General features: G+C 45.5%; 1 protein-coding gene across 2 annotated transcripts; it reads left to right on the top strand.

The window, feature by feature from the left end:
- Positions 1 to 98: 98 nt before the first annotated feature.
- On the top strand, positions 99 to 23,600 carry LOC135900036 (E3 ubiquitin-protein ligase RNF166-like). Of its 2 annotated transcripts, none has more exons than XM_065429455.1 (5): positions 99 to 356; positions 13,040 to 13,193; positions 13,255 to 13,473; positions 16,051 to 16,158; positions 17,565 to 23,600. In XM_065429455.1, the coding sequence occupies exons 1-5, from the start codon at positions 235 to 237 to the stop codon at positions 17,628 to 17,630; spliced, it is 669 nt and encodes a 222-aa protein (XP_065285527.1). In that variant the 5' UTR covers positions 99 to 234; the 3' UTR covers positions 17,631 to 23,600. The 2 variants fall into 2 exon arrangements, with proteins under 2 accessions (XP_065285527.1, XP_065285528.1); XM_065429456.1 differs by lacking the exon at positions 99 to 356 and adding an exon at positions 946 to 971.
- Positions 23,601 to 24,800: the final 1,200 nt, after the last annotated feature.

Genomic DNA, 24,800 nt, shown 5'->3' with positions numbered 1-24,800 from the left:
TTTCACTAATAAATTTTATTATAAGTTATATGCGTATATTTATGAAACGTCTTTTTCATTTTCTTCTGTACCAGGAACAGGCTTGACAGACGAAAACAGTGGACCATAGCAGTGGACCACTCACACAGCTCATACGACGACAATCAGGATCGCGTTCTGGAGGATGCGCGCGTTGCTGCGTACTAATTTAGTGACTTCATGCAGTAACCCCCGGGGCATCGAACGCAAATCAGAATGATGGCTAGGCTTTCCCTTTTCAAGGCGACCAGCAGTATGATCAGCAACACAGAAGAGTTCATCTGCCCCATTTGTTTGGAGATTTTTCAGAAGCCAGTCACGATCAGCTGCGGCCACACGTAAGGATCGCTTTGTTCTATTCGAAGCATGGCTCGCGTCGCGGCGCGTTCGTGCTGCTGCGTACTCTTGCATCTCTTGCCGTTTTACATTGGTTTACTCTTTAATGCTTGTATGGTCACAGGTGCAAAAGAAGTTATTTTCGCAGTTATTATTTTTGACTACTTGATTATTTTCCGGTAATTCCCAAATGTTTGTTCGTTGTGCTTTTGGACCATGGTTACTTGAGCTCGCTGCCAAACGCGTGGCTTTGTTCTAAAATTTGTACGTAACAGTGACAGCTAAGTGCCTGTGCGTTTCTTTTTTTTTTTTCTGAAAGTGCGAAGCAAACAGCTGATTTCAATGACTGCGGAAAACCCGTCGTGAAGCTGGAAAGGGAGTTTCGGTTTGGCGTTCTTCCCTTCGGTCGAAGTATGCTGTTGCTATGCGGGGGGTCTTGGACGTCTTTCAGATTGCTGGGGACCGCGTAAAGACCAGCCTTGAGCCGAGACGCGGACGTAAACAGCAGAGTGACTGGCGAAACGCAGTTAGAGAAGTGTTACGCAACGATGCGTGCATCCCGTGTTACAACAGTACGCATACGCAACAGCTGATATGCGTATTTCAATGGAACAGAGGTGCGTGTTACCACGAGCTTCCGGCGCAGTTCGATAGGCAGCGCGCGCTAGGCTGCCGTGTGTTCGATGCTCCGAGCTCACTTTTGGGAAAAAATAGTGCCACAAATATTGGCGAACGCTTTGGCCAGTTCTTAACGCCAACATATGTATATGTATACATATTTTTCTCGTTTTTAAATTATTTTTGTCGTCTCGCAACGCTTTCGTTTTTCTATTGACGGCACGTGAGAAAGCGTAGCGTTCGAAACAGCTGTTGTTCGAAATACTTCCTTTTGTTCTGCGCTTTTTCTACGCTAGTGCACATTGCGGCAAAATAAATACCCTGTGATGGAAAATGAGCTTTGGCCATTGCGAAGCGCTGCTTTTGTATAAGTGCCGAAATTCGCCTGTCGCATCGCTTTTAATTTTTCTTGCATTGCCAATGAATTAGCTAAGCTGCTGCTACAATTATACTGTTCATCAGTCTGGTGATGCTTTCGTGGTACTAGTTCTGCAAGGGTCATGATTTATTTCAGATGTGTGTTCGGTAAGTTAGTTGAGGTGTACTGAAACATGCGAAGTGCCTGACTTATTTCCTTTGGAGTTAGTATGGCCTTCATAAGTTAAGCTGACAACTTCCATAGAATGTTTGGTAAAGTAATTGTCATGAACTTTTCATGATGGTAAAGGCATTGACAGTAATGTTGTGATTAGTCACCACTTCGGTTACTTATGTACGCTGCAACACATTGTCTCGTATACCACAGGACACCTTTACAATCAATCATTTTATTTCTATTCTTTCAACAAGCAATCGCAATATTTCAGTTCTTATTGTGGCATTTCGATCTGATATTTCCTAATAACCCCTTAAGTGGTTTTGATGAGCTCAGCTCATCATGACAATAACCCTGTTTTTGAAGCAATTTGGATGAACTCTTCACATCCACTTGGTATTTCTTCTACTGCATAGACAGCTGCAGTGCCAGGCTTTTTGTTCTTATTTGTTGTTTTCAGCGCCTTGAGGGCCACATTGATTGTCTTCGTGTTCTACAGCATAGACGTCAGACATTTTGTCTGCACTGGAGGGGCATGTTTATTGCTGTATTTGTTTTCTACTACAAAAGATGGCAGCATTTCGTCAGCGCTCAGAGGCTGCGTTTTTGAAATAACATTTTTTTTTTTTTGCACCTTTTGACAGATTTGGATTGATGGTGATTGCCACTGATGGCTCATATGCGAGTCGCATGTGCAAAGGAAAGCCACTGCTCAACTCTTGACAGTGACTTTTGGGTGAATTGCACAAAGACAGGACAAGGAAGGAAACAAACATGGGCGCAGACTATCAACATATGATTTATTCTAAAATACACAGAGCATATGTACTGATGCGAATGCACGTGGTTAGCCGAAGAATGAGTCTCTATCTGTTATCCAAGGTAGTCTAGCTCCTTATCTGTCAGATCGATTAATGGGATGCTGACGCAATTGTCCCTTCAGTGGGTTGTGTGGGCCTCAAATATTTTGCGCGTGAGGCGGTTGTTGTATGTCTTCAGTATAGTGCTATGCGAAAAATCTGGTTTGCTACTGCTGCACGTCGACACGTGCGGAGCCAGATTGCTTCCTTGGTCAGCTCTGAGTGAACAGGCAGTCATTAACACAATGCCTCGTCTGTCCAATATGAGTGACCACATGATAGAGGGACATTGTACGCAACATAGCTGAGACAGTCCACTAATTTTTTGCTTTTTCTTGCACTTTTCGGTCTTTGCATCATCTCGGTTGACCAGCCTGCATAAATGTGCTAGTCTGTAGGGCACTGAGAAAACAACCCGCACCCCAGCGCTTCCAGCAATTTTCTTGATGTGATCCGAAATCTTTTGAATATACTTTATGACGGTAGCCTTCCGCTTGTCATTGGTGATAGAGAACACTGTTCATCCGATTTCCATTTCTTGGACAAGCTTCTCTGCAATGCTGAGACAACAAAAACTCCAGGAAGCCTGCTGATCATAACCAGCCAACTCGCAACTTGAAACTGTTCCCCATTTGATACGCACGTGACCTTTTTAATGCGTTCCCTAAGAACAGCCGTTGCCACTCCCCATTTCACTGTCTTTTAATGAAAAAGGCAGAAGACCCTTCTGAAAACGGGGGACGTAAGCCCAGCATATGTGATCACTAGCTAGGTGAAGTCTCAAATCAAGAAACCTTATTTCTTGATTTTAGGGGAGGTCTCTCGTGAGGACAAGGTCAGGCATAACCGATGCGATAAAGTCATAAAGGTGATCTACCTCGTGGTCATCGCAGTTTGTTGAAAATCACAATAGTCCACAAAATGGAAGGTTCTAATGATGCTTGTGTCTGGCAAGGCTTCCAGAAGTCGTCTGTCGCTTCTGGCCAATGACAGGTCGCTCAAGACCGGTGCCAAGCTTGACCCTATACGGACACCCTCTCTCTGACCATACAGCTCATCCTGGAACAAATGTATACCTCAAGTAGAACGTCAGGATGTCCATGAAGCCTCCGATGCTTGTGGAAGCGAGTAGGCCCAAGTGAGTCAGTGGCTTCCATAACAGCCACACAAACTGATGCAACAGGAAGCGAATAATATAGGTCCTTTACGTCAACAGAAAATATGTTTACCTTACCAGGGTACCCGTTTTGAAGGTAAGTGGACACTTCCTTGGACTGTGAACAATGAAAGGGTCATCAATAGGAAGCAGATGTCGATGTGCAACGATTGAAAACCAGGTTTTGCGCACAGCACTATATTGAAGACATACAAGAGTCGCCTCACGCGCGAAATATTTTAGACCCACGCAATCCACCGAAGGAACAATTGTAACAGCATCCCATCAATCGATCTGACAGATAAGAAGCTTAACTACCTTTGATAACAGATATACTCATCCCTCGACTAACCACGTGTGCATTTGCATCACTACATATGCTCTGTGTATATTCAAATAAATCGCGTGTTGGTAGTGTGCACTTGTTTGTTTCCTTGTCCTGTTTGATGGAGTGAAGCTTGAAAACAAGCCATGAAAAAATAAAGCAAAATCGGGTCACTTTTGCTCAAAATAATTTAACAACTAAAGGGCCCTTGCACCACTTTTCATCAAAGTGGAGAAAGGCATTTGAAGTAAAAAAAGGCTATTTAAAGAATATTGTTACGTAGGAAGACGCAGACAAAAAAGCTATATACAAGTATATTTACAAGGAAATACGCCGCACTTGGCCAAGAGGCAACAGCCCGCGCTAGCCTCTAATCGTCGTCGTCTTCACACTGCTCACCTCTTCGTCATCACAAATACTGTTCCGTAGCACTACCTCCGGTGGCAAAAGCACCGTCCCGGAGTGACTAAAGGCCGTACTCGGAAGCAGTGTAGTAGGCCTTGAGCCTACTGACAAGCACGACATCACTAGATGCTAGAGTAGAGGACGAGATTGAACTCGCAGGAGCAATTTCGTACTTCACAGGCGTCACCTGGTGCAGCACGCGATAAAGCCCTGTGTATCGCGAAAGGAGCTTTTCTGAAAGTCCGACGGGACGAGAGGGCGACCACAGGAGCACGAGCACACCAGGCGAAACCTGTACGTCATGGTGGCGGGCGTTGTACTCACACTGCTGAGTGGTTTGCGAGGCCGTCAGTCGAGTACAGGCAAGTTGGCGTGCATTGTTGGCGAGAGTGATGGCATCGCACGCATACTTGCTTGTTGAGATCGCAGCAGGAGGAAGTGCCGTGTCAAGGGGCAAGGTCGGTTCGCGACCGTACAGTAGATAAAATGGAAAAATCTGGCGGTGTCGTGCCGGGAAGAACTATATGCAAATGTGACGTAAGGAAGGGCAATGCCCCAGTCATGGTGGTCCTTGGAAACGTACTTGGACAGCATATCGGTAAGAGTATGGTTTAACTGCTCTGTCAGGCCATTGGTTTGAGGATGGTATGAGGTAGTCAGCTTGTGTTGAGTGGAGCAGGAACGCACAATGTCGGCAATAACTTTCGAGAGGAAGTTACGACCACGGTCAGTAAGCAGCTGTCGCGGGGTGCCATGAAGCAAGATAATGTCACACAAGAGAAAGTCCGCGACGTCAGTGGCGCAACTGGTAGGGAGAGCCCGCGTGATAGCGTATCGGGTGGCGTAATCAGTTGCGACGGCTACCCATTTGTTCCCAGAGGATGATGTGGGAAAGGGACCGAGGAGGTCTAATCCAACACGAAAGAACGGTTCCACAGGGACGGTGATCGGCTGGAGATGACCGGCAGGTAGCACCTGAGGTGTTTTCCGACGTTGGCAGGGATCACAGGCAGCAACGTGGCATCGAACGGAGCGAGCAAGACCAGGTCAATAGAAGTGGCGGCGGACGCGGTCGTACGTGCGGGTTACCCCAAGATGTCCTGCAGTGGGTGCGTCATGCATCTCAAAGAGCACAATCTGTCGTAGAAGTTTTGCCTCGACAAGAAGATCAGATCCATAAGGGAGGAAGTTCCTTCGATACAGAATGCCGCCCTGGAGGACATATCGGTGAACGAATGCGTCGGTAAGTGTAGAGCGCACACGCTCGATGAGTGCTCGCAGCGATAGGTCTCGGTACTGCTCATCGGCGATGTTAGCGAAGGCAGAAACTGAGAAAATGCTGTTGGCGGTACTACTATGAGGGTCGTCAGGCTCGTCTACCGAGTAGCGAGACAGGCAGTCAGCGTCCTTGTGCAGTCAGCCAGATTTGTAGGTGACAGAATATGAATATTCTTGAAGGCGTAAGGCCCAGTGACCAAGTCTTCCTGTAGGATCTTTCAGTGAACATAACCAGCCAAACGCGTGATGGTCTGTGACAACGGAAAAGGGTCGGCCATTAAAGTATGGGCGGAACTTCTCAACCGCCCAAACTAGTACCAGACAATCATGCTCAGTGATGGAATAGTTGCGCTCCGAGGGTGAGAGGAGCCTGCTGGCGTTGTGCCAGTACTGCGCCAATTCCGTGACCGCTGGCATCACTACAGACTTCGGTAGGTGCAGAAGGATCGAAATGGGCCAGGACGGGAGGCGTTGTGAGAAGGTAGATTAGATGCAAGAATGCAAAGGCTTCGTTACCGCCCCACCAGAAAGCGGCGTCTTTTTTCAAAAGCTCGCTTAGTGGTCGTGCTATGGCCGAGAAATTTTTCACGAAACAGCGGAAGTACGAACAAAGGCCGATGAAGCTGCACACATCCTTGACACACTTCGGAGCAGGGAAGGGCGTAACAGCATGGATCTTGCCTGGGTCTGGTTGCACTCTGTGTCAACGAGATGCCCAAGGTTGGTAATCTGGCGACGGCCAAATTGGCACTTCGATGCGTTGAGTTGCAGATCGGCTTGACGAAAAACGTCCAGGACTGCCGAGAGGTGCTCGAGGTGCGTAGCAAACGTTGGGGAGAATACTATAACGTCGTCCAAGTAGCACAGGCACGTGGACCATTTGAAACCGTGAAGAAGGGCGTCCATCATGTGTTCAAAAGTGCAGGAGCGTTACATAGATAGAACGGCATCACTTTGAATTGATAAAGACCATCGGGTGTTACAAAAGCAGTCTTCGCGGTCAAGATTGTCCACGGCAATTAGCCAGTAGCCGGAGCGAAGGTCAATAGAGGAGAAATAGTAAGCACCGTGGAGGCAGTCGAGGGTGTCATCAATCCGAGGTAGGGGATACACGTCCTTTTTGGTAACCCTGTTAAGGTGCTGATAATCCACGCAAAAGCGCCATGAGCCATCCTTCTTTTTTACTAGTACAGTCGAACACGGATATATCGAACCCACATATATCGAATTATTGTCTGTATCGAACTCGTAAATTATCCCCTTGAAAATTCTGTGTTAAAGTACAGAAATTCATACGTTTATATCGAACGATATTTTTACCCGCCATTGGATATATAGAACACCGCGCGATCTCGGCACTCGCTGCACCCGCGAGCTCCGCGCCTCCCCCGAAAGGCTCGGAAAATGCGAGAGCAAGAGAGGCTCGGACTGTACTCCCGCTGCGCCCGCTCTCCGCGGAACTGCCTTTTTTTTCTCTCTCTCTCCCCCAATGTCTCTCATCCTTCCCCCGCGTAGCCAGGAACGAAGGCGCCGGCGGCCTCCTCCTTTTGCCTTTTTTTTTTTCTTGTTGCTTGGCTCAGCCAACCACCGCTCGTGCCTTTCGTACGTCGCTGTCGCCCTTGGAGGTGGCCATCGCGAGCGCTTTGTTGGCGGAGGCTGCGCACGTGAATTCTTGTGTTTTGTGCGCGTTCTTGTGTTTCGTGTTCATTATTGTTTTGCGTGCGTCTCACGACACGTGTGACTGGATCGTGGTGAGCTGACGCGGAAGCAATGGCCGCAGCAAGCACAAGCACCGTCAAGAAGCGCAAGAACCTGGACTTTGCGACAAGGCTGAAAGCCATTCAGCGTGTTGAGGCGGGCGAGAGAAGTGCGACAGTGGCAGACGACTTCGGGATTCCTCGGAGCACTCTAAGCACCTTGTTAAAAAACAAGGCGGACATAAAGTCGAAAGCGGCGGAGCAACGAACGTCGGGAGCTTGTCGTGTGCACGCTCCTGCCCACGAGAAAGTTGAAAAGGCCCTCTATGCGTGTTTTTTAGAGGTGCGGGCTAAGAACATTCCGGTGGAGGGCCCAATGCTAATGGCTAAAGCTAAATGGTTTGCCGCTGCACTCGGTGATGACAACTTCGCCGACAACACAGGGTGGCTGCAGAGGTTTAAGAACCGCCATAAGATAGTTGGCAAAACCATTTCTGGGGAAAGCGGAGCCGTCATCAGCCAGGATATCCAGCAGTGGATTTCGAAGGAATGGCCGGAAATTTGCGCAAAGTTTTCACCCGCGGAAATCTTCAACGCCGACGAGACCGGGTTGTTTTGGCAGATGCTCCCCAGCAAGACGCTCGATGTCCGGGGCACCACAGGTCACGGGGGCAAGATGAGCAAAGTCCGTGTGAGCGTTCTGGTCGCTGCTAACATGGATGGCTCTCAAAAGCTCCAGCCCTTTGTGATCGGCAAAGCAAGGGCATTGTGCTGCTTCAAAAACTGTAAGCAGCTCCCCGTTCGCTACGCCTTCAATAAGAAAGCGTGGATGACGCATCAGCTGTTTACGGAATGGCTGCAAGCGTGGGACGCCGAACTGGGCAAGTCGGGGCGTCACGCTTGCCTTCTCGTCGATAATTGCTCGGCCCATCACACCACCTGCGAGCTCGAAAACATCGCGCTCAAGTTTCTGCCGGCGAACACGACAGCGAAGTTGCAGCCGCTCGACCGGGGCATCATTAAGTCCTTCAAAGTCGGCTACAGGAGGCGACTCATTGATAGGCTTTTGGTGAACCTCCGCATGGGCACCGAGCTTAAGATTGACCTGCTGGGGGCCATTCAAATGATGACGGGCGCCTGGAGAGACGTCAAGCAGGATACCGTGGCCAACTGCTTCCGGAAGGCAGGCCTCGTGACGGCCAAACTTCCCGAAACCTGTGAAGACGGCGACGGCGACGACGAGTGCATGGACGACGCGTTTCGCGAGTTGTCATCCCTTTTCCCAGCTGCCGTTCCAGCAAGTGTCTGCTGACGATTTTGTGGACATTGACAGCAATGTTCAGGCTGTTGCTAGCCTCGCCGACGAGGACTTTGTAGCTGTAGTCGCAGGGACCCAGGCCGACAGCTCGAGTGGCGACGAAGATCGTCCTGACGAGGGGGCGGCTACACGCTTGTACTCCGCCACTGAAGTGGCGGCCGCGTTCAGCTTGATTCGCCGTTGTTGCGGCGACATGGAAGGAACCGGGCTTTCGCACCTGAACAGCCTCAATAAGATCGAGGTTGGCGTCTTTAATTTCATTTGCAAGGCGAAGAAGCAGACAAACATAAGCGATTTTTTTTTCACGCAAATAAAGCATTACGTTGCGGCGTGTGTGCGGAAATAGTTGTCATTCTTGAATGCGCCGATCGGTAGGTCATCGTCCGCCACAGGTAGTCTCTGGGCCTGCATTTTTTTATATCGAATTTTTAATATATCGAATTATTTCGTGATCCCCTTCGAGTTCGATATATCCGTGTTCGACTGTACAACAGGTGACGCCCATGGGCTACACGGCGGTTCAATAATGTTCTTGGCAAGCACTTTGCGAACTTCTGCGTGAATAACTTGGTGCTCAGCCGGTGACACTCAATACAGGCGGCGATGAATAGGAGGGGCATCGCCGGTATTAATGCAATGTTTAACAGCTGTAGTTTGGGCCAAAGGGTGATTGTTAAAGTAAAAAATATTGTGGTAGAAAAACAGAACGTGGTAGAGCTCACAAGGGTGCTCGGACGGCATGTCGGGCGCAATCATTTTTTGTGAGTCGGCGATGGTACAAATTGCCGACTGCGGTGGTAGAGGAGGATCGGCTGAATTGTCGTCTACTGCAATAGATGCTACGGAGTGATCCTTAAATGAGCAAAGCTGGGCCAGATGGGCCAGAGACATCCCACGTGGCAGCACTTGTGTGGGCAAGCCAAAATTGACCACTGGCAGGCAGACGCAATTCGCCGTAATAGATAAAACTGTATGAGGTACTGTGATCCTGTGTGTAAGGAGGACGTCTTGCATAGGAGCCGCGATGTAGTGACTGTTGGGCACTGGTGGGGATGACCAGTGCCCAACGTCAACCTAAGTCAGTGCCGAAGGTGCCAAGCAAACGAAGTCGACGGAACTGAGGCGACTGGGGTGTGGTTCAGCAGGATCTAGAACAGGCAGGTCAATGCGGAAAGTACTGGCGGAACAACCGATGAGAGCAGAATGTGTGGAGAGGAAGTTCAAGCCGAGGATGATGTCATGGGGACAGTGGGCGATGACTGTGAATAGCGCCGATAGTGGAGTGATCGGCGAAGGACACGCGGGCGGCACACATACCAATTACGGGGGCTGTTCCGCCATCGGCGACATGGACAACAGGCGTCGTGGTGGGCGTGATTTTCTTCAGGCAGTTACGAAGGTCAGCGCTCATTACCGACAAATGCACCCCATTGTCTATAAGAGCAGGTACAGAAACACCGTCAACTTGCACGTCAAGAAGGTTCAGGTGAGTGGGCAACATTAGTAGAGGATTTGGCGGCATAGGGAGCAATGCAGTGTCACCTCGAGGCGCTGCATCGTCTAGTTTTCCAGCTGGGAGCGGCGTCCGAAGGGAGTCGGCGAAAAGGAGCGATGGAGCTAGGGAGAGCGAGATTGTCGTCGTTGGGGCAAAGGCGAACGAGAATAGGGGCAGTTCGGTGCTGGAGAATCAGTGGCGGCATTATCGGAGCGTGCGGAATAGGGACGAGAAAGGCCACCTGGTGGGCGAGAGTAGGCAGTATAAGGAGACTGGGTCAGGGAACTCCAGCGACTGCAACAGTGCTGAGAAATGTGCCCGATTCGATGGCAGTGAAAACAAATGGGCTTGTCGTCAGCAGTGCGCCATTCAGATGGGTTGCAGAAGCCAAGTGGGTATCAGGGTGATGGGCCAAGCAGTTGGTGTGAAGATCCGTTTGTGAACTCCTGACGGACAACTGCCTGGATCAAAGAAACCGTGACTGCAGGTGCATTGGAGGAGCTGGAGTCGAAGGCAGCCGGATAGGCGGCCTCGATCTCACGCCGGACGATCCTGGTAACATCGCCAGTGTTGTTGGGACAAGGAGCGTCGGCACAGGAAGATGTCGCTGGGGTGTTGGGCAGATGGGCAAACTGCTTTTAGTGAGTTCCACGCGACGGCACTCTTTTATAACTGCATCCACTGTCGCCACATTGTTGAAAACGAGCTAGTTGAAGGCGTCATCGGCAATGCTTTTGAGGATGTGGGAAACCTTGTCTGACTCAGTCATGTGTGCGTCAACTTTGCGGCACAGAGCCAAGACGTCTTGAATGTATGTGACGTAGGGCTCTGTTGAGTTGACGTCTGCACACGGCCGGATAACGCCTTCTGCACGGCAAGTTGGTGACCGTAGAGGTTGTCGAACAAGTCTCGGAGCTTTTGCTTAAGCAAATCCCAACTGGTGAGCTGATCTTCGTGTGTCCGAAACCAAACTCGAGGTGTGCCACCGAGGTAAAAGACTACGTTGGCGAGCATGATAGTAGGGTCCCACCAGTTATTGCAGCTGACGTGTTCGTACAGGCTGATCCAGTCCTCGACGTCTTCCCCATCTTTGCCCAAGAATATGCCAGGATCACGGGGAGCAGGGAGAGCGATGTACGTCGTTGAAGTGGCAGCAGGTGTCTGAGTCGGCCGAGTGGAGTTGTCACCGGGAGCCATGAAGGAAGGCTCGACATAGCGTCCACTGTGAAGCTCCGTGACGAGGTACAGGGAACATCCACCTCCACCAGATGTGTTACGTAGGAAGACGCAGACGAAAAGCTATATACAAGTATATTTACAAGGAAATACGCCACACTTGGCCAAGAGGCAACAGCCCGCGCTAGCCTCTAATCGTCGACGTCATCTTCACACTGCTCGCCTCTTCGTCATCGCAAATACTGTTCCATAGCAATATGTTGCCACAAAAACTACTTCAATGCATTCAGTAGAAGCGGAGTTATTGGAATCAAACACTGCCTCTGCTGTGCTCCCATTCCTTCTTCAATGACTTGCATTGCGAAGGCTCTGCCTTCTAATACTCTGCCTTCTAAATGTCACCATGGCGAGCTTTTGAAATTTAATTTTGGATGTTAATATGGACGCTACAACTTATTTTGGTGCCTACGATGCACCAAATACGGTTGGCCTCAGCGAGCCTCAGTGCGTTAAATTAGCAGACTCGTCGCGGCCCTCTCGGCGGCTGCGGTATCTACATTATATAACTGACTGCAGCTATTAATAGCAGCCATGTATGGGAATCTGCTTTATTATAAATTAAAGCATCCAGAAGAGAATGAGGAGAAGGCTTCTGTTGAAAAGAGAGCGTTTGAGAGAAAGGTGACTTCGCACTCTGCTTGTGAGCTCCACGCGCCCTGTATGACAGCAAAACTTGGTTGAGATGGTCACTGGAGCGCATACTACCCGCTGACTGTGTTATTTCACCAAACCCGAGGAGTGGTTCAAGGCCCCTTTAAGGGGTTACTAGACTAGTAACTAAACAAGGTGTAGGGTGCACAGATAAAAAGTGGGCAAAGGCCCATTTTGATTGCATGTGAAAGCGTTGGCTCCAGGTGATGGCTTTTCTTTGTTTTCTCTCTTGTAACTGCCTAGTGGTAGCTATATTTTGCACTTGTTAAATATTACGTTAAAAAACTGTTTCACTCAGTTATGTATGAACTAAGCAGGTACCATCACTCGTGGTGTTCAACAAAATCAACCATGCAAACAGGGTGTGTAAAAATGTGCATGTATTTGATCAGCTGTGTATTTTTCTTCATCATGGACCGCGTGTTGGGAGTCAGTATAGTGAGCTGTGCATCCTGTCCTCGCCTTTTTTTTTTTCTCTTTGTATATTAGTGTTGCCAGGCCTATATGTGGACCTAATTTATTCTCGAACTCTGCTCTACATTTCCTGAACCTGTACTGTTATGTTTCTTTAGAATATTCTTAGTATTAATAATTCAATGTTACGTAAAACGGAGTAGCTGTTGTCACCGTTATTTGGCGACTAACTTTCTTTTGTTTTTATTTCAATAAGAAAACAAAAAAAGGGCCAGTGTCTCTTTGTATCTTAAAGTATTTAAGCCAGTTTCTGACTGCATATTGACGGTGCTTTGTTTTTGCATTCTCGTACCCGCCGTGGTTGTTTAGTTGCTATGTTAGGCTGCTAAGCACAAGGTCACGGGCTTGAATTTAGGCTGCAGCGGCTGCATTTTTGTGGGGGCCGAATTGCAAAAACCTGTGTGCTTAGATTTAGGTGTATGTTAAAAGAAGTCCAGGTTGTTCAAAGTATTCCGGAGTCCCCCACTACGGCGTGCCTCCTAATCGGATCGTGGTTTTGGCACGTGGAACCCCATAATTTGATTTTTTTTTCATACTTGTTTCATGCAGGCAAACACTGTTCCATCAGAACTGACTGTTTCTCATTTTTGTTACTGTGTTGTACAGTGTTGTGGCCCTAAGGGAAATGCCATTGCAGTTTTTGCAGTGGGTGCCTGGCCCAGTGCAAGCAAGATGATCCCAAGTGCCCACTTTGCCGGTCCACCTTTGATCCTAGCAAAACAGTGCGGGCCAAAGACCTCGCCAAGAACATTTCTTCACTCAAGGCTGCCTGCTCAGGCTGTAGGAAAGTGGTAAGCTAACTAGCACTGTCTAGTGTGGCCACAAGGTGTTAACCAAAACGGGCTTGCTCAGCTCTCGCTGTCCAAGCTGCGGGCCCACCACAGCAACTGCTCAGATGAAATGGAGGGTGCTGCAGCCGCGCCTCCCGTGTACCAGCCTCCGCACAGTCAGTCATCTGGCAAGGAAAACCGGTTCACCTTTCCTTGCCCCTACTGTGAAATGGACAACCTGGATCTTGCTGCCCTAAGGGACCATTGCAATGCCAACCACTACAACAGCCCGCACTCTGTGGTGAGTCATTACGTTGTGGGATGTTATTCCTTGTAAAAAATAATGTTTGTGCATTCCTTTGCTGATAATGGTGAAGGGGAAGGTGTGTAACAGAAAATTGAGTTGTTTGCATACACATAGAAGGGTCCATGGTTATATTGCGCTCAGTTTTACACAGACGATATTAAGAAAGGACAGGACGTGGACGGAAGGGTTACACGAAGAAGGGTTACACGAAGAGTGGGGGAGTGATGTGCATGTGTGCATGATTGTTGTTTTCACTTGTAGTTAGCTGTGCAAAAAAGGCCCTACATGTACTTTATTCAATTGCGCACTTGAATAACATGCACCTGATTTCTGCGGTGAGAACAAGAAAAAATTGCGAATACCATTTTTTTTTTTTTTACACACTCTGGCCTACTCACAGAAATTTATTCTATTGTTCTGCTTGCACAAGTCATGCGCAAACACAGTGCATTTTTACATGCAGATTGCACATGCTAGCATCAGGCAAAGTTTTTGATACTACCTAGTTGCCATGCTAGTGGGAAAAAGAAACATTTTTGTCAGTGACATGTATTGCTTTTGCCAGCATGCCATTTGTGGCGAACGTGCAGCGGTAGCTGCATCGGGGCTGCACACCTTGAGTCTTCTCATCAAATCTAATTAACGACACTGCACTTAAATCTAATGGATGCAGATGGTCCATGTGGCAGTAACAGTGTGCACGGTATGCGCAGCTCACTCCTCTTTCCCCGCAGGGGCGTCTGCGTAAGCAGGCATTTGGTGTGTTGCGACACCACGTACCCAATCACATGAGTGTGATTAGCGACATCATTGTTCGATGTAATGTGATATGTGGACAGTGGGACACATACGTCCCGCTTTTTGACTGCCGTTAAAACACCGCACCCCATGAAAACGGTGGCAATCATGCTGAGGTGTATAGAAATTTTGTTGCTTAAAGGGACTGCCAAGCAGTTATAGTAACACTGCCCCCCCCCCCCTTTTCTTTTTTTAAGTGTGATGCAACGCTTACTGGTCATTGTCCAGTCTTGCAATGGTAACATAGGAAACATTGAGGAATATTTATATCGGGATTTTTCCATCGGCAGTCGTGATCCTGTTTATGTAGTCGTACACTGAAAACATGCTAGAAATAGTGATATATGAGCGTGATAATGGTTCTACAGTGCCATTGGTGGCAAGCAGACAAGTGCAGCTCTAGCTGTAACAAATTATTTTATCATGTCGTCGATGGTGCGATGACACTTTGTATCTCACTGCTCACAAACTCGCACGTCTACAAAAACACTGATGTGCACCATCGTGCACTTGAGGGATGCCATGGCTCACTGCTGTTCTGCGGTGCCACTCATTGCCGCAAAGACAATGCTTCTTGTTAGCATGAACTTCTTTTATATCGCAATATGCATGGAATAAAGAGCAAATCTCTATATAACATAAAGGCTGCGATTTTAAGCAATACATTTGGCGCACTTAATAACAGCCGACTTATGCACAGTAATCTACAGTTATGTAGTCGGCATCCAGTTCTAGCATCGAGGTTTCACCAGAACATGGCATAACAGACCGTTTTTCATTACTTTCTGTAGCAATTTAATATTGCAATTCCTACTGTGAACGTCATGCTCTATTGTATCACAATAAATTGAGGTCTTTTCATTTCCATCAAAATCTCATGACATGTTCTGGCCAGTTGTTTGTCCCTTCAAGTGTTCAAAGAAGCTTCAAGCAGAGTTTCATGTAACAGACATTGGCTGTTTAATTGCACGCTTACCTTTTCCATGGTAAAAAGTAAATGTGACCACAGCTTGTATTTGTGTAGTGCGAAGTGCTACAGCATTGAGAAAATATTGAAAAAAAAAGGGTGGAGAGAGAGAGGTGTGTTTGAGGTACTGCAAAGTCAAAGTAAAAATTAGCAAAAGAGTTTTAGTAAGGGTTCCCTGAACTTTTTCATTGAACAGTAAAAAATTGTACCCCCCCCCCCCCTTCCTTCCCACCCAATCAACTTTCATTTCCACACGTTTTGGCTGTTTGCATTCACCTTCTTCAACAAAGACGCCTATGTCTATCTGGTGAAATGCTGTTCCTTTGTTTTGCTACTGTCATTATCATGGTTCCCCATATAACAATACTGAAAGCAGCTATTTATCATTGACAAGCTGCTCAGTTGACCAGATGTCCAGTAGTGAATGGCATGCATGCATGTGTCAAATAATGCAATGTAAGCCTTTTATCACCAAATGGACTCCACGCAAACTCATTTTGGCTGGAAATGAGCAATACTTGGTATTCTATTTTTAAAAAATGTATGATTTGAACACCCCCTATAAATTCACTTTCACTGAACCTTTTCAATTAAAACCAAATTCCCAGTGCAAAAACTTTTTTCATTCTGCTCTCTCTCTCTCTCTCCACACACACACACACACACACACACACACACACACACACACACACACACACACACACACACACACACACACACACACACCAATAGCACTTAACCTTTTGTGTAGTGTTGAAATAGACATTGTGGTGTGTAAGAACGGTATGTGTGGTTTATTTGTGCAGGTATGCCCGGTGTGTGCATCCATGCCATGGGGGAATCCTCACCAGAAATCCATCAATTTTCTAAGTCACCTCAACCTCAGGCACCGTTTCGAGTATGACACCTATGTGGTGAGTAAACTCGACTTTGTGGCACTGTCTCCAAAAAGTTTTGTAATGGTGTTGAAAGCAAAAGAAAAATGCTGAGTACCTCTATACTTAGTGATAACCTAAGAATTCAATACAAGCTCAGCTCTCAAAACCACACTGCACCTGCATTCTGTGCTTCCAGTACATAGTTCTCTGCTATGACATCATGGAAATGCAGTCGGCTGGTGCATTTATACAAATTCTCGAGCTATACAGCAGTGTATTTGCTGCTGCAGTCTTGTGTTGTTGCCAACTGTAGCTCTACTATTTATTGGGCATCAAGTCGTTTGCTGATGTGCATTGCTTACTTGCATTAATAAAGCAAGTGTTTGTAGGCATTGAGATTATGAAGAGGCAAAAAGAAAAGAAAAAGAAATCCACAGTTCTAGTTGAGATTTTTTTTTTTGCACTTAATATTTTGAGCACCGTTAAGATAAAAGAGTGGTGTGGAAGGTACTTCTTCTTCTTGTTTTCATGGTCATGCTTAAACATTCTGCGTCTCTGTGCATTAAAAATCAACAATGCTGTCACAATGGCTTGATAGAGTGAAAATCATGTTGTGAATCATGTCAGAACAATAGAAAAATCGTCAGTTTCTGTAGTCTGACAAATTACTCATGCACACACCCTTTCCTGCAGCAAAATACACACACGTGCATGCATGTGTGTTAATAATTATTCATTATTAATTGTTATGCATGTTGCAGATTGGACAGCATAGACTAACTGATCAGCACCATAACATAGCAGTTGCAAGCCTTGTTCTCTCCGAGAAAGACTTCTTCTTTTAGATGCCTTACATTCACAGCAACACTTTGCAGGGTGTTTTCCAGCCATTTAGGCCTGGTGCACATGGTTTGCCGTTTTGTTTACTGTAGTTGCTTCTATAAGCAATCTAAAAGGCCTTCCGACTTGCTAGGCTTATTCTCCGGTAATAAGGTGACATGTTCATTGGCTTGGTAGTTGTGAGTGATAACTCGTATTTTGTAGTGATGCAGGGAGCGACACAACTTTGACGTTCCAAAGTTTATTTTAGTCTACGAAGACTGCATGGCAACGACAAATGCTGGTGAAGGTAAGGCTTGTGCAGTGACATTAAGTTACTGAAGGAGTACATACTGTTTTGAGATGACTTCCAGATGGAATGCATCCTTTTCAAGAAGAAATCCTAACAAGATTTTTTTTTTTTTTAATAATCTTGTGGCTGCCACCATGACGGAATTTATTTTTCACTGCCCTACATACCCTGTCATATGTGGGTAAGGACTGCATGGAAAGTAATGCTAGTAATGATTCAGCATGTCATTGAGAAAGCTGAACCGTCACTGGCATTTTAAAATGTTGCTTGCCTCAGTAATGCACAAATTGCTCTGGGTTTTCTGATGCAGGACTACGGCATCGATGATGATGACGCCCTGCAGCAGGCCTTGGAAGCTTCCCTCAAGGAGAAATAAAGGCCAAAGTGGCATTCCGGCTGTTTGGAAAGACATACCTTTCCTATGCTTTTTTTACCAGTCATGATCAGCATGAGAGAGGTCTTTCTCCTCAGATGCTGGGTGCCACATTTTTTTTCTGTTGCAGTTTTTAAATATAGGTCTTCATTGCTGCAGGAACAGCACTATATGTTAGCAATGTTAGTAGTGTCTCTCAGAGCTGCAAGTCTGACAAGGGTCATGTTTGGAAACAGCATCTTGCTTTCTATCTCTTTATTAAGGGGCTCACAAAAATCTTTTAAAAGCAATTGAAGATTCATTGTTAGAATTAATCTGATTAACTAGTTCGTGGTGCATGTATTGAACCACCAACAAAGTGAGTGGGGGGAGGGAGGCCGCACCCATACCCAGCTACATTGCCTCCCAAGATTTGCGGTGTTCTGCAGGATTTTCATGCCATGCTGCACCAATCTGGGAGGCATTGTTGTGCTACACAATGACTTTAAATTTTGCTGGTACTTAAGGCACATTTTAAAGATATTTTATGGATATGAAGTTTAATACATTTGACTTAGTCTGATGTTATTAAAGCACCGTGTAATTGCATAGTGCATATAAATAAGGACAGAGTTCCACTGCGGAGTGTTGCAGCCTTCTCTGCCAATCTAAGTTTTCATGTTAACGATCCATCCGTCACTGACTTCTCTCAATATGATATACAGTCGATCCTGGATATATCGAGCTCCAAGGAAATTGCGAATAGATTGATATGTATCGATAATTATAAATACAAAATTTGCCTATCTGATGCTTATGTGAAATCTCCGCCTGTCTCAGACAGTTTCTTGAGGTCATGAAAAGTGGGTATTTACCAATTTGCTACCTACTCTATGGCCATGTTGAATGTACAAAAGTTTACTCATTTTCTGAACAAGAATGTTGCAAGTTGCTTGTGCTGTGGAGTCTCAACACTAACCCTAAAAGTCTCTGTCACCCAGTTGCAAGACTGTGGTGCACCTCGCATGCGTTGGAAGTGCTTGGTGTGCATTTTTATTCAGGATGAGGTGGAAATAGACACAGCACAGAAGCAAACCAGCCTGTATAGATACGCGCTGTGCTCGGCGCCATCAATGCAACCTATACTGCCAAGTTCTGCATGTGCCCAGCTGTGTGTCCGTTACAATACGCCGATCAAACGGCTGATTGTCACACGTTGGCAACAAATCAACCACAGCAGACTGTTCCGTTGCGTTTCGGTTTCAAAACAGACTTCCTGTCGGCACCAGTCCTTGCTTCCTGTCCACCCTAAGCTTCTCTAAGTCCGCCTGTCACTTCTTGCGTGCTGCTCGGTGCTCCAATGCCTCTCAGTCCTTCCGTTCTCGGCCCTTCCTTTCTGATCATTGCATCTGTGACTGCCAAAACTACAGACACTGCTAGATTCAAAAGTGGCTTTTAGCTTGCAGAACATCCGAGTCCATTCCCACTCATGTGCAACTCTGCGAGCTTGAATGTAATGTGTTCAGCAGGGACTATGGAACTCCAAAATGTCGCGGAAAGCCCTTGTCTACAAGAAGATAAACCCACCAGTGCAGACATGTTCAGTTTGGCAACCCATGCTATAGCCACTTAGTCAAAAGATCAAATATCATACATGCTTTCCTGTGGGACGCATATCGGTCTGGGAGGCCTTTTGCATTCTTGAAACGGCGCGGCGATCTGCTCTTGCTGATAACGAACAGCCGCAGTTTGCACGAGCCATCTATATGCACCACAAGCGAAACTGAGATGCGCACCCTGCTCTCTTTTCCTCCATGGCATGTACTGCTCTTCAGGTACTATGTCTTGCTTGACAACACCTGCCAAAACAGTGCTGTCTTGAGCTCATCGCCATTAAATATTCCCAACGGCGCGAGAAGTGATGATGTCCCCATTAGAAAAGCACACTTGCAGGGACACGGCGTTCGAGATATTGAATGTGGCAGTGAACGCAATTTCGACTTTTGCATGAAATTTCCAAGGGCATTTTACAACTGTATAATATAAACAATAATTTCATACACCCGAGTTTGATATATCCAGGATATACTGTATTTTAATGTCTCATAAATTTGACTTTTCTTTCTCAGTTGTCGGTCTCTTTAGGACCTGGACAGAGTACAAGAATGTGAATAAGTCTGTGTGCACTATTGTCTAGGTACTTTGTCAGTCATGCATATCATTGACTTAAATGCTGTCCTGCACTGCAGAAGCACATGAAAGATGTGAATCATGGCACCTTATGTCCACCCACTCACAAATGTGCCAGCTGTAAATGTAGATACATGTTGCTGTTTTCTATGTTGCTCACAAGAATGGTTTGTAGCCCTTGAAACTCATGTGACGCATTTTGGCAAATGTAAAGCACATGGTTAAGTGTGGCCATACTGTATATCATGGTCATTTGCCAACCTTTAGAGATGCACTCGGTGTTTGGAGTAATATCTCTGGTTGAGTAAATGACAGCACGCTAATAGCATGTGTAGAATGACCTTATAAAGGGCATGCTACAGCAGTCTGATGTAGAGTGTGTCATCTTGGTGACACCCTTAAGACCGTGCCATTTGTGTGTTGTAGTAGTGGCTATTGCGGATTGCTTCAAAGGCTGATGTCTTCAGACAGAGTGTATCTCAGCATTGTTAATGAAATGGTGTTTGGAATTACCATCAGTGACTGTTGACTGTTGGTTCGTGCACTGTGCAATGACAGCTTTAGAATAGCTAACGTGTCTTGCAGCAAGTGTGCGAAATGTTGTATCTGTTAGGAGAGACTGCTTGACAACTTGTTAAGCTGAAAGGTAGCCTTGCTTCATATCGTAATATCTTCCTTGTTGGCTCTTGGTTACATCCGCTTTTCACAGTTCAAATCTCGTGCAGTAGGTAAAGATCATGGCATTAGCCTCTTAAAAGCCGAGCTATTCCAAAAGTGCCATTCATACATTTTATATTACAGCTACTCTGCATTTAAGTTTTCTCTTTGATGTCACTGTTGACAAGGAGACAAAAATGCAGAAAATAGTTATACAAAATAAATTCCATAATCCATTGTGCAGCCTCATCCCATAGACTCATTTGCACGATAAACGAACTGCTGTGGTTCGGGTTGGTATTAGTGGGTAGCATTATAGCTGTGTCAACGAACAGCGGGAGCCAACCTTCATGATTATAAGCTTTTACAAACACTCTTTCTTGGACATCTTTCTTTTGCAATCCCCGAGAAAAATATTGTATTTTAACTTGCCACTGGGAGACTGTTGCTGGTTTGTTGCCAGTGTGCTAGTCACACAAGTGATCAGCTGGAGTGGTTATGACGAGTAGGTTAATGCATTCCACTTTTTGTAATGCAGGTACATTACTTTTTTTGTATTGTATTTTGTTACTATGCATTAAAGAAAAAAAAGTGAATGTCTTGACCTGTACTGTCACAAGTGCAATTGCTTGGACTACTGTAGTCACAATGTACTTAACAAGTAACTGTAAATATAAGACAAGGTTTTATGCTGTACCATCAACCTATACAAGCAAGCAAGCTGCTGTGAGCCTTGACCAACCTGTATTTTTCATGCCTTTTATACTGTCTCTAGTGTCTACATACTAATATCTGTGCAGGGCTCATATGTGTAAACTGCCCTACTACAAAGAGACTTTGTAGTACATTTAAAGGATCATTGCACTGAGAAATCGCTTTTATCACTTCATATTCCAACTCCTTGATGTTTGCTCAGTGTAAAGGCCTTTCATTTGCATGACACAATGATGCATGTGTTGGTCGCGTCTAATCCTTGAGACACCATTGTGCTTTGGTCAAGTCCAAAAGCGCCAGTTCACAACAGGTGTGCTATTGAATGACCACAGGAGTGCTAACTTGGACCTTCTGATACACATTCCCCATGAAGAAATACATGCAATGTGGACAGATTTGGTCACGTTACAGAATATTCAAAGGTAGGCAAAAGTAAGACTTCTGACACTTGCACAAACCACAGAACTGTCGTTTCTATAAACCATGCATTGCCTTTTCATGCTTTGAGGTTTCCAAGAGCCAGTTAGAAGCTGTCAGTATTCATTGCACAGCAACATGCCTTGTTCAAGTAGGCTGCTGTTTTAATGTGTCAACAAATGCCATAAATTGGGATTAATAGATGTGAAACATTGTAGACTGGTAAAGCTAATCAGCAGTGAAGTAGCTTGCGTGGCTGGCTGGTCTTAATACCAGCCAGCAACACAATCGGCAGTGTCAAAAAGGAAAAGTTTAGAAGACTGGCTGAGGAGGCAGTCTTTCTTTCTCTTCCCGTCTGGAAGAGCGGCCAAGCAATTCTGTTTTCATTTAGCCATCTTTGCTTAATGTTTCCGTAGCTAAAAAAATCAATTTCGAATTAAACAAAAGTTGATCGATCGGATTTAACTGGTTTAGAAAATCCCAATTCATTTATTCTGGTCCCAGTTTATTTTGACCGTGAAATTGGAAGTTTGCGTTCATTAAAACTGCACTTCGTATTGCACTGTAGACCGGGGGTCTCAATTATGTGGTCTGCATGCTGCCCATGGACCTCATTTATGCAACCTATGTGGCTCTCCCAAGCGTCCACTCCAATTTACCTTGGCCTTTGCAAATTCCCTTTCTCTCTGCCAAATTTCAGTGTGAACTACAGGCAGCCACATACCATGTATACAGCCCAACGTCAGACTTGAGTTAGAGACCTGCTGTGCACATGTGGTGCAGTCTCATCTCATTAATTTCAACCTATTTTAATCGAACCGACGCTGTGGTCCTATCAAAATTTTTTATTTCAATGCGAAAATGCCTGGTAATTCGAATGCTTGGGCGTTTGTGACAGTTAATTCCAACATCCCGCACTGCCAACCAAGTTCTCAGCAGTGTGCCAACTTGCACACCTGCTGCTACTCCCACCTGCCATTGGAAGTGCCTTATTTCGACGTGCATAATGCGTGGCACAAATTTCAAAAAAGTCGGGGTGCGGGTTATGTGCAAACCTTTTCCATTGGTGTGGCTTAATGGCAGCACGTGCTGTGCTGCCGTAAAACCACACTTCCGGAACTTGTTACTCGTGTTAGCCCAGTGCACGTGCACCGCATAATGCAGTGCTGCACACAAGTGCTAGTCAAATAAGCCTCCTCGAATCCCAAGTCCGTTTAACTTGGAACAAATTTTCGTGCCGCATCGAGTTCAAATTATTGACATTTGACTGTGTTTCTGGGAGTTAAAACAAATTTTCACTTTCTCCCCTACATTGACAATGGGAGTATTTAGTTTTCAACAGCAAAAGATCTGTGCAGCTTGGTCATTTCACACAAGATAATATTCCAATCATTGCACACACCCCACTAACAAGCATTGCTCTGTGAATGTCTGGAAATATTCCCTGCCGGTAAATGCTTCTACTAACATATGTGGCCTGCCAGTCACACTCTCCCTTTTGCCACTGCAAAAGGCATAGTATGTCACATGTTGACTTTCTTCCTTCCTCCTGCAGAGGAAGGTTGAGTGCCCTTGAAAGTTTGACTTTCTTTTTGAAACCCCGAATTTGCCTTTTTTTTTTACAGCTTTTGTCTAATAGCATTTGTTTAATCTTGTGCACTCAAATGTGTTGGCAAACACCACCTTGCCCTGCCCTTGCAGTGTGCCCATGTATGAAGCCTTGTCGAGTATCATTTAAAGCCAAATTTTAGCCAGTGAAAAACAGTTGCTTGAGATTTTGCAGGGGTTGGAAATTTACATTGCGCTTCCACACAATGTAGACAACTTAGTATTTGTTTCAATTTCTGTGCACTACAAGATGATTTGCCCAACAATGTTGATACTGGTAAGCAGGAGTTGCTGCTCTTGCAAAAGTTGTGGAGTCTTCCCATGTGGTGTTTAATGGACACTTTTCATTTTTCACTTTTGTACACCGTTTGTAAATAACCTCTATTCAATAAAATTATTTGAAAGAAATGTGCAGTTTTATTCAAGCCATTGAAACTCCATCCAGAAGGTTTGCAACCTACTGCAAATATTCCGACACCGGCTAACTTTACCGTGTTCACAGGTTAATAAATGTAACCATATATTCTTGTATAAAACACTCGATTCAAGACACTTCAATAGATTTTCTACCAGATTAGTACAACAGCAACACTTCACTAATCAGTATAGTGAAGGTATTAAGCTGCCAACTCACTTTCTGAAAAAGATTGAGGTTGCTTCCCAAGATGGCAATTTGTAGGGAGCACAAACATCATGTGATGCCTATATATGCCAAAACCACTAAGACCAAATATCCGTCTCCAGGCACTGGACTTCCAAATAACAGCGACAGGTATGGCTTAGGAACTCTGGCTCAAGTGCATATGGCACTCCTTTATGCAAGCAGACGTCAACCAGGCATTACGCTGCATTTGAGTCTTGCAAGATCTTTAATTCATACTTGCAAACATGAGCAGAAACGACGACTGATTCAGGTGCCAATTTGTCATTTTTTTTTGCACACCTTGCTGCTTTATCAAAAATCAAACTACAGAATAAGGTTATTTCCATTTTTGAATGCATTAAACAGCATCCCCATCGTGAATTCCCCGTGTCAACTAATCACAGTAGAGGTTCAAGAGCAAAATGGTACACCAAGACAATAAAACATCTGCCAGGCAAATTTTCTAAAAAAGGTTCGATGTGGCAACAGCCAGCTGTGCAATTATATTTACCAACACTGGCAACACAATTCATGCCCAACACCTATCAACAGAGGTTCAATCAGAAGTTTTTAAAGACAGATGCAACATGTTTTAATCATTATTATTTCTATTAGTACTTGCAACTGTATTTGAAAGGAGCAAAAGCCTTAACCTAAAAGTTGTCAAAAATTCTCCTGCTTCACCAAATGTGACCTAAATGGCATTTGCATATATTTCGGCCAAAATGGTCGAAATATATGCAAATATTTTAAAATCTGACTGATCTCGTAATTGTACAAGCCACCGAGGTATTAACACTAAATTCAAGAAATGGAAGTTGAGCACCTTATTTTCTCCTCTAGTGACCACTTTATCTCATGCTAAATTAATAAGAACAGTTTCGAAAGAGTGCACAACTAAAATTACTTGGTGTTTCTATTTTGCATACCTTTAAAGGTACCTTTAAAAACAGCAACAAACCTTT

This window comes from Dermacentor albipictus, chromosome 1 (genome assembly GCF_038994185.2).
Source record: "Dermacentor albipictus isolate Rhodes 1998 colony chromosome 1, USDA_Dalb.pri_finalv2, whole genome shotgun sequence".
In the NCBI taxonomy this organism is placed as follows: Eukaryota; Metazoa; Arthropoda; class Arachnida; order Ixodida; family Ixodidae; genus Dermacentor; species Dermacentor albipictus.
The sequence above is the reverse complement of the archived record's forward strand: the minus strand, read 5'-3'. Positions and strand labels throughout refer to the sequence as shown.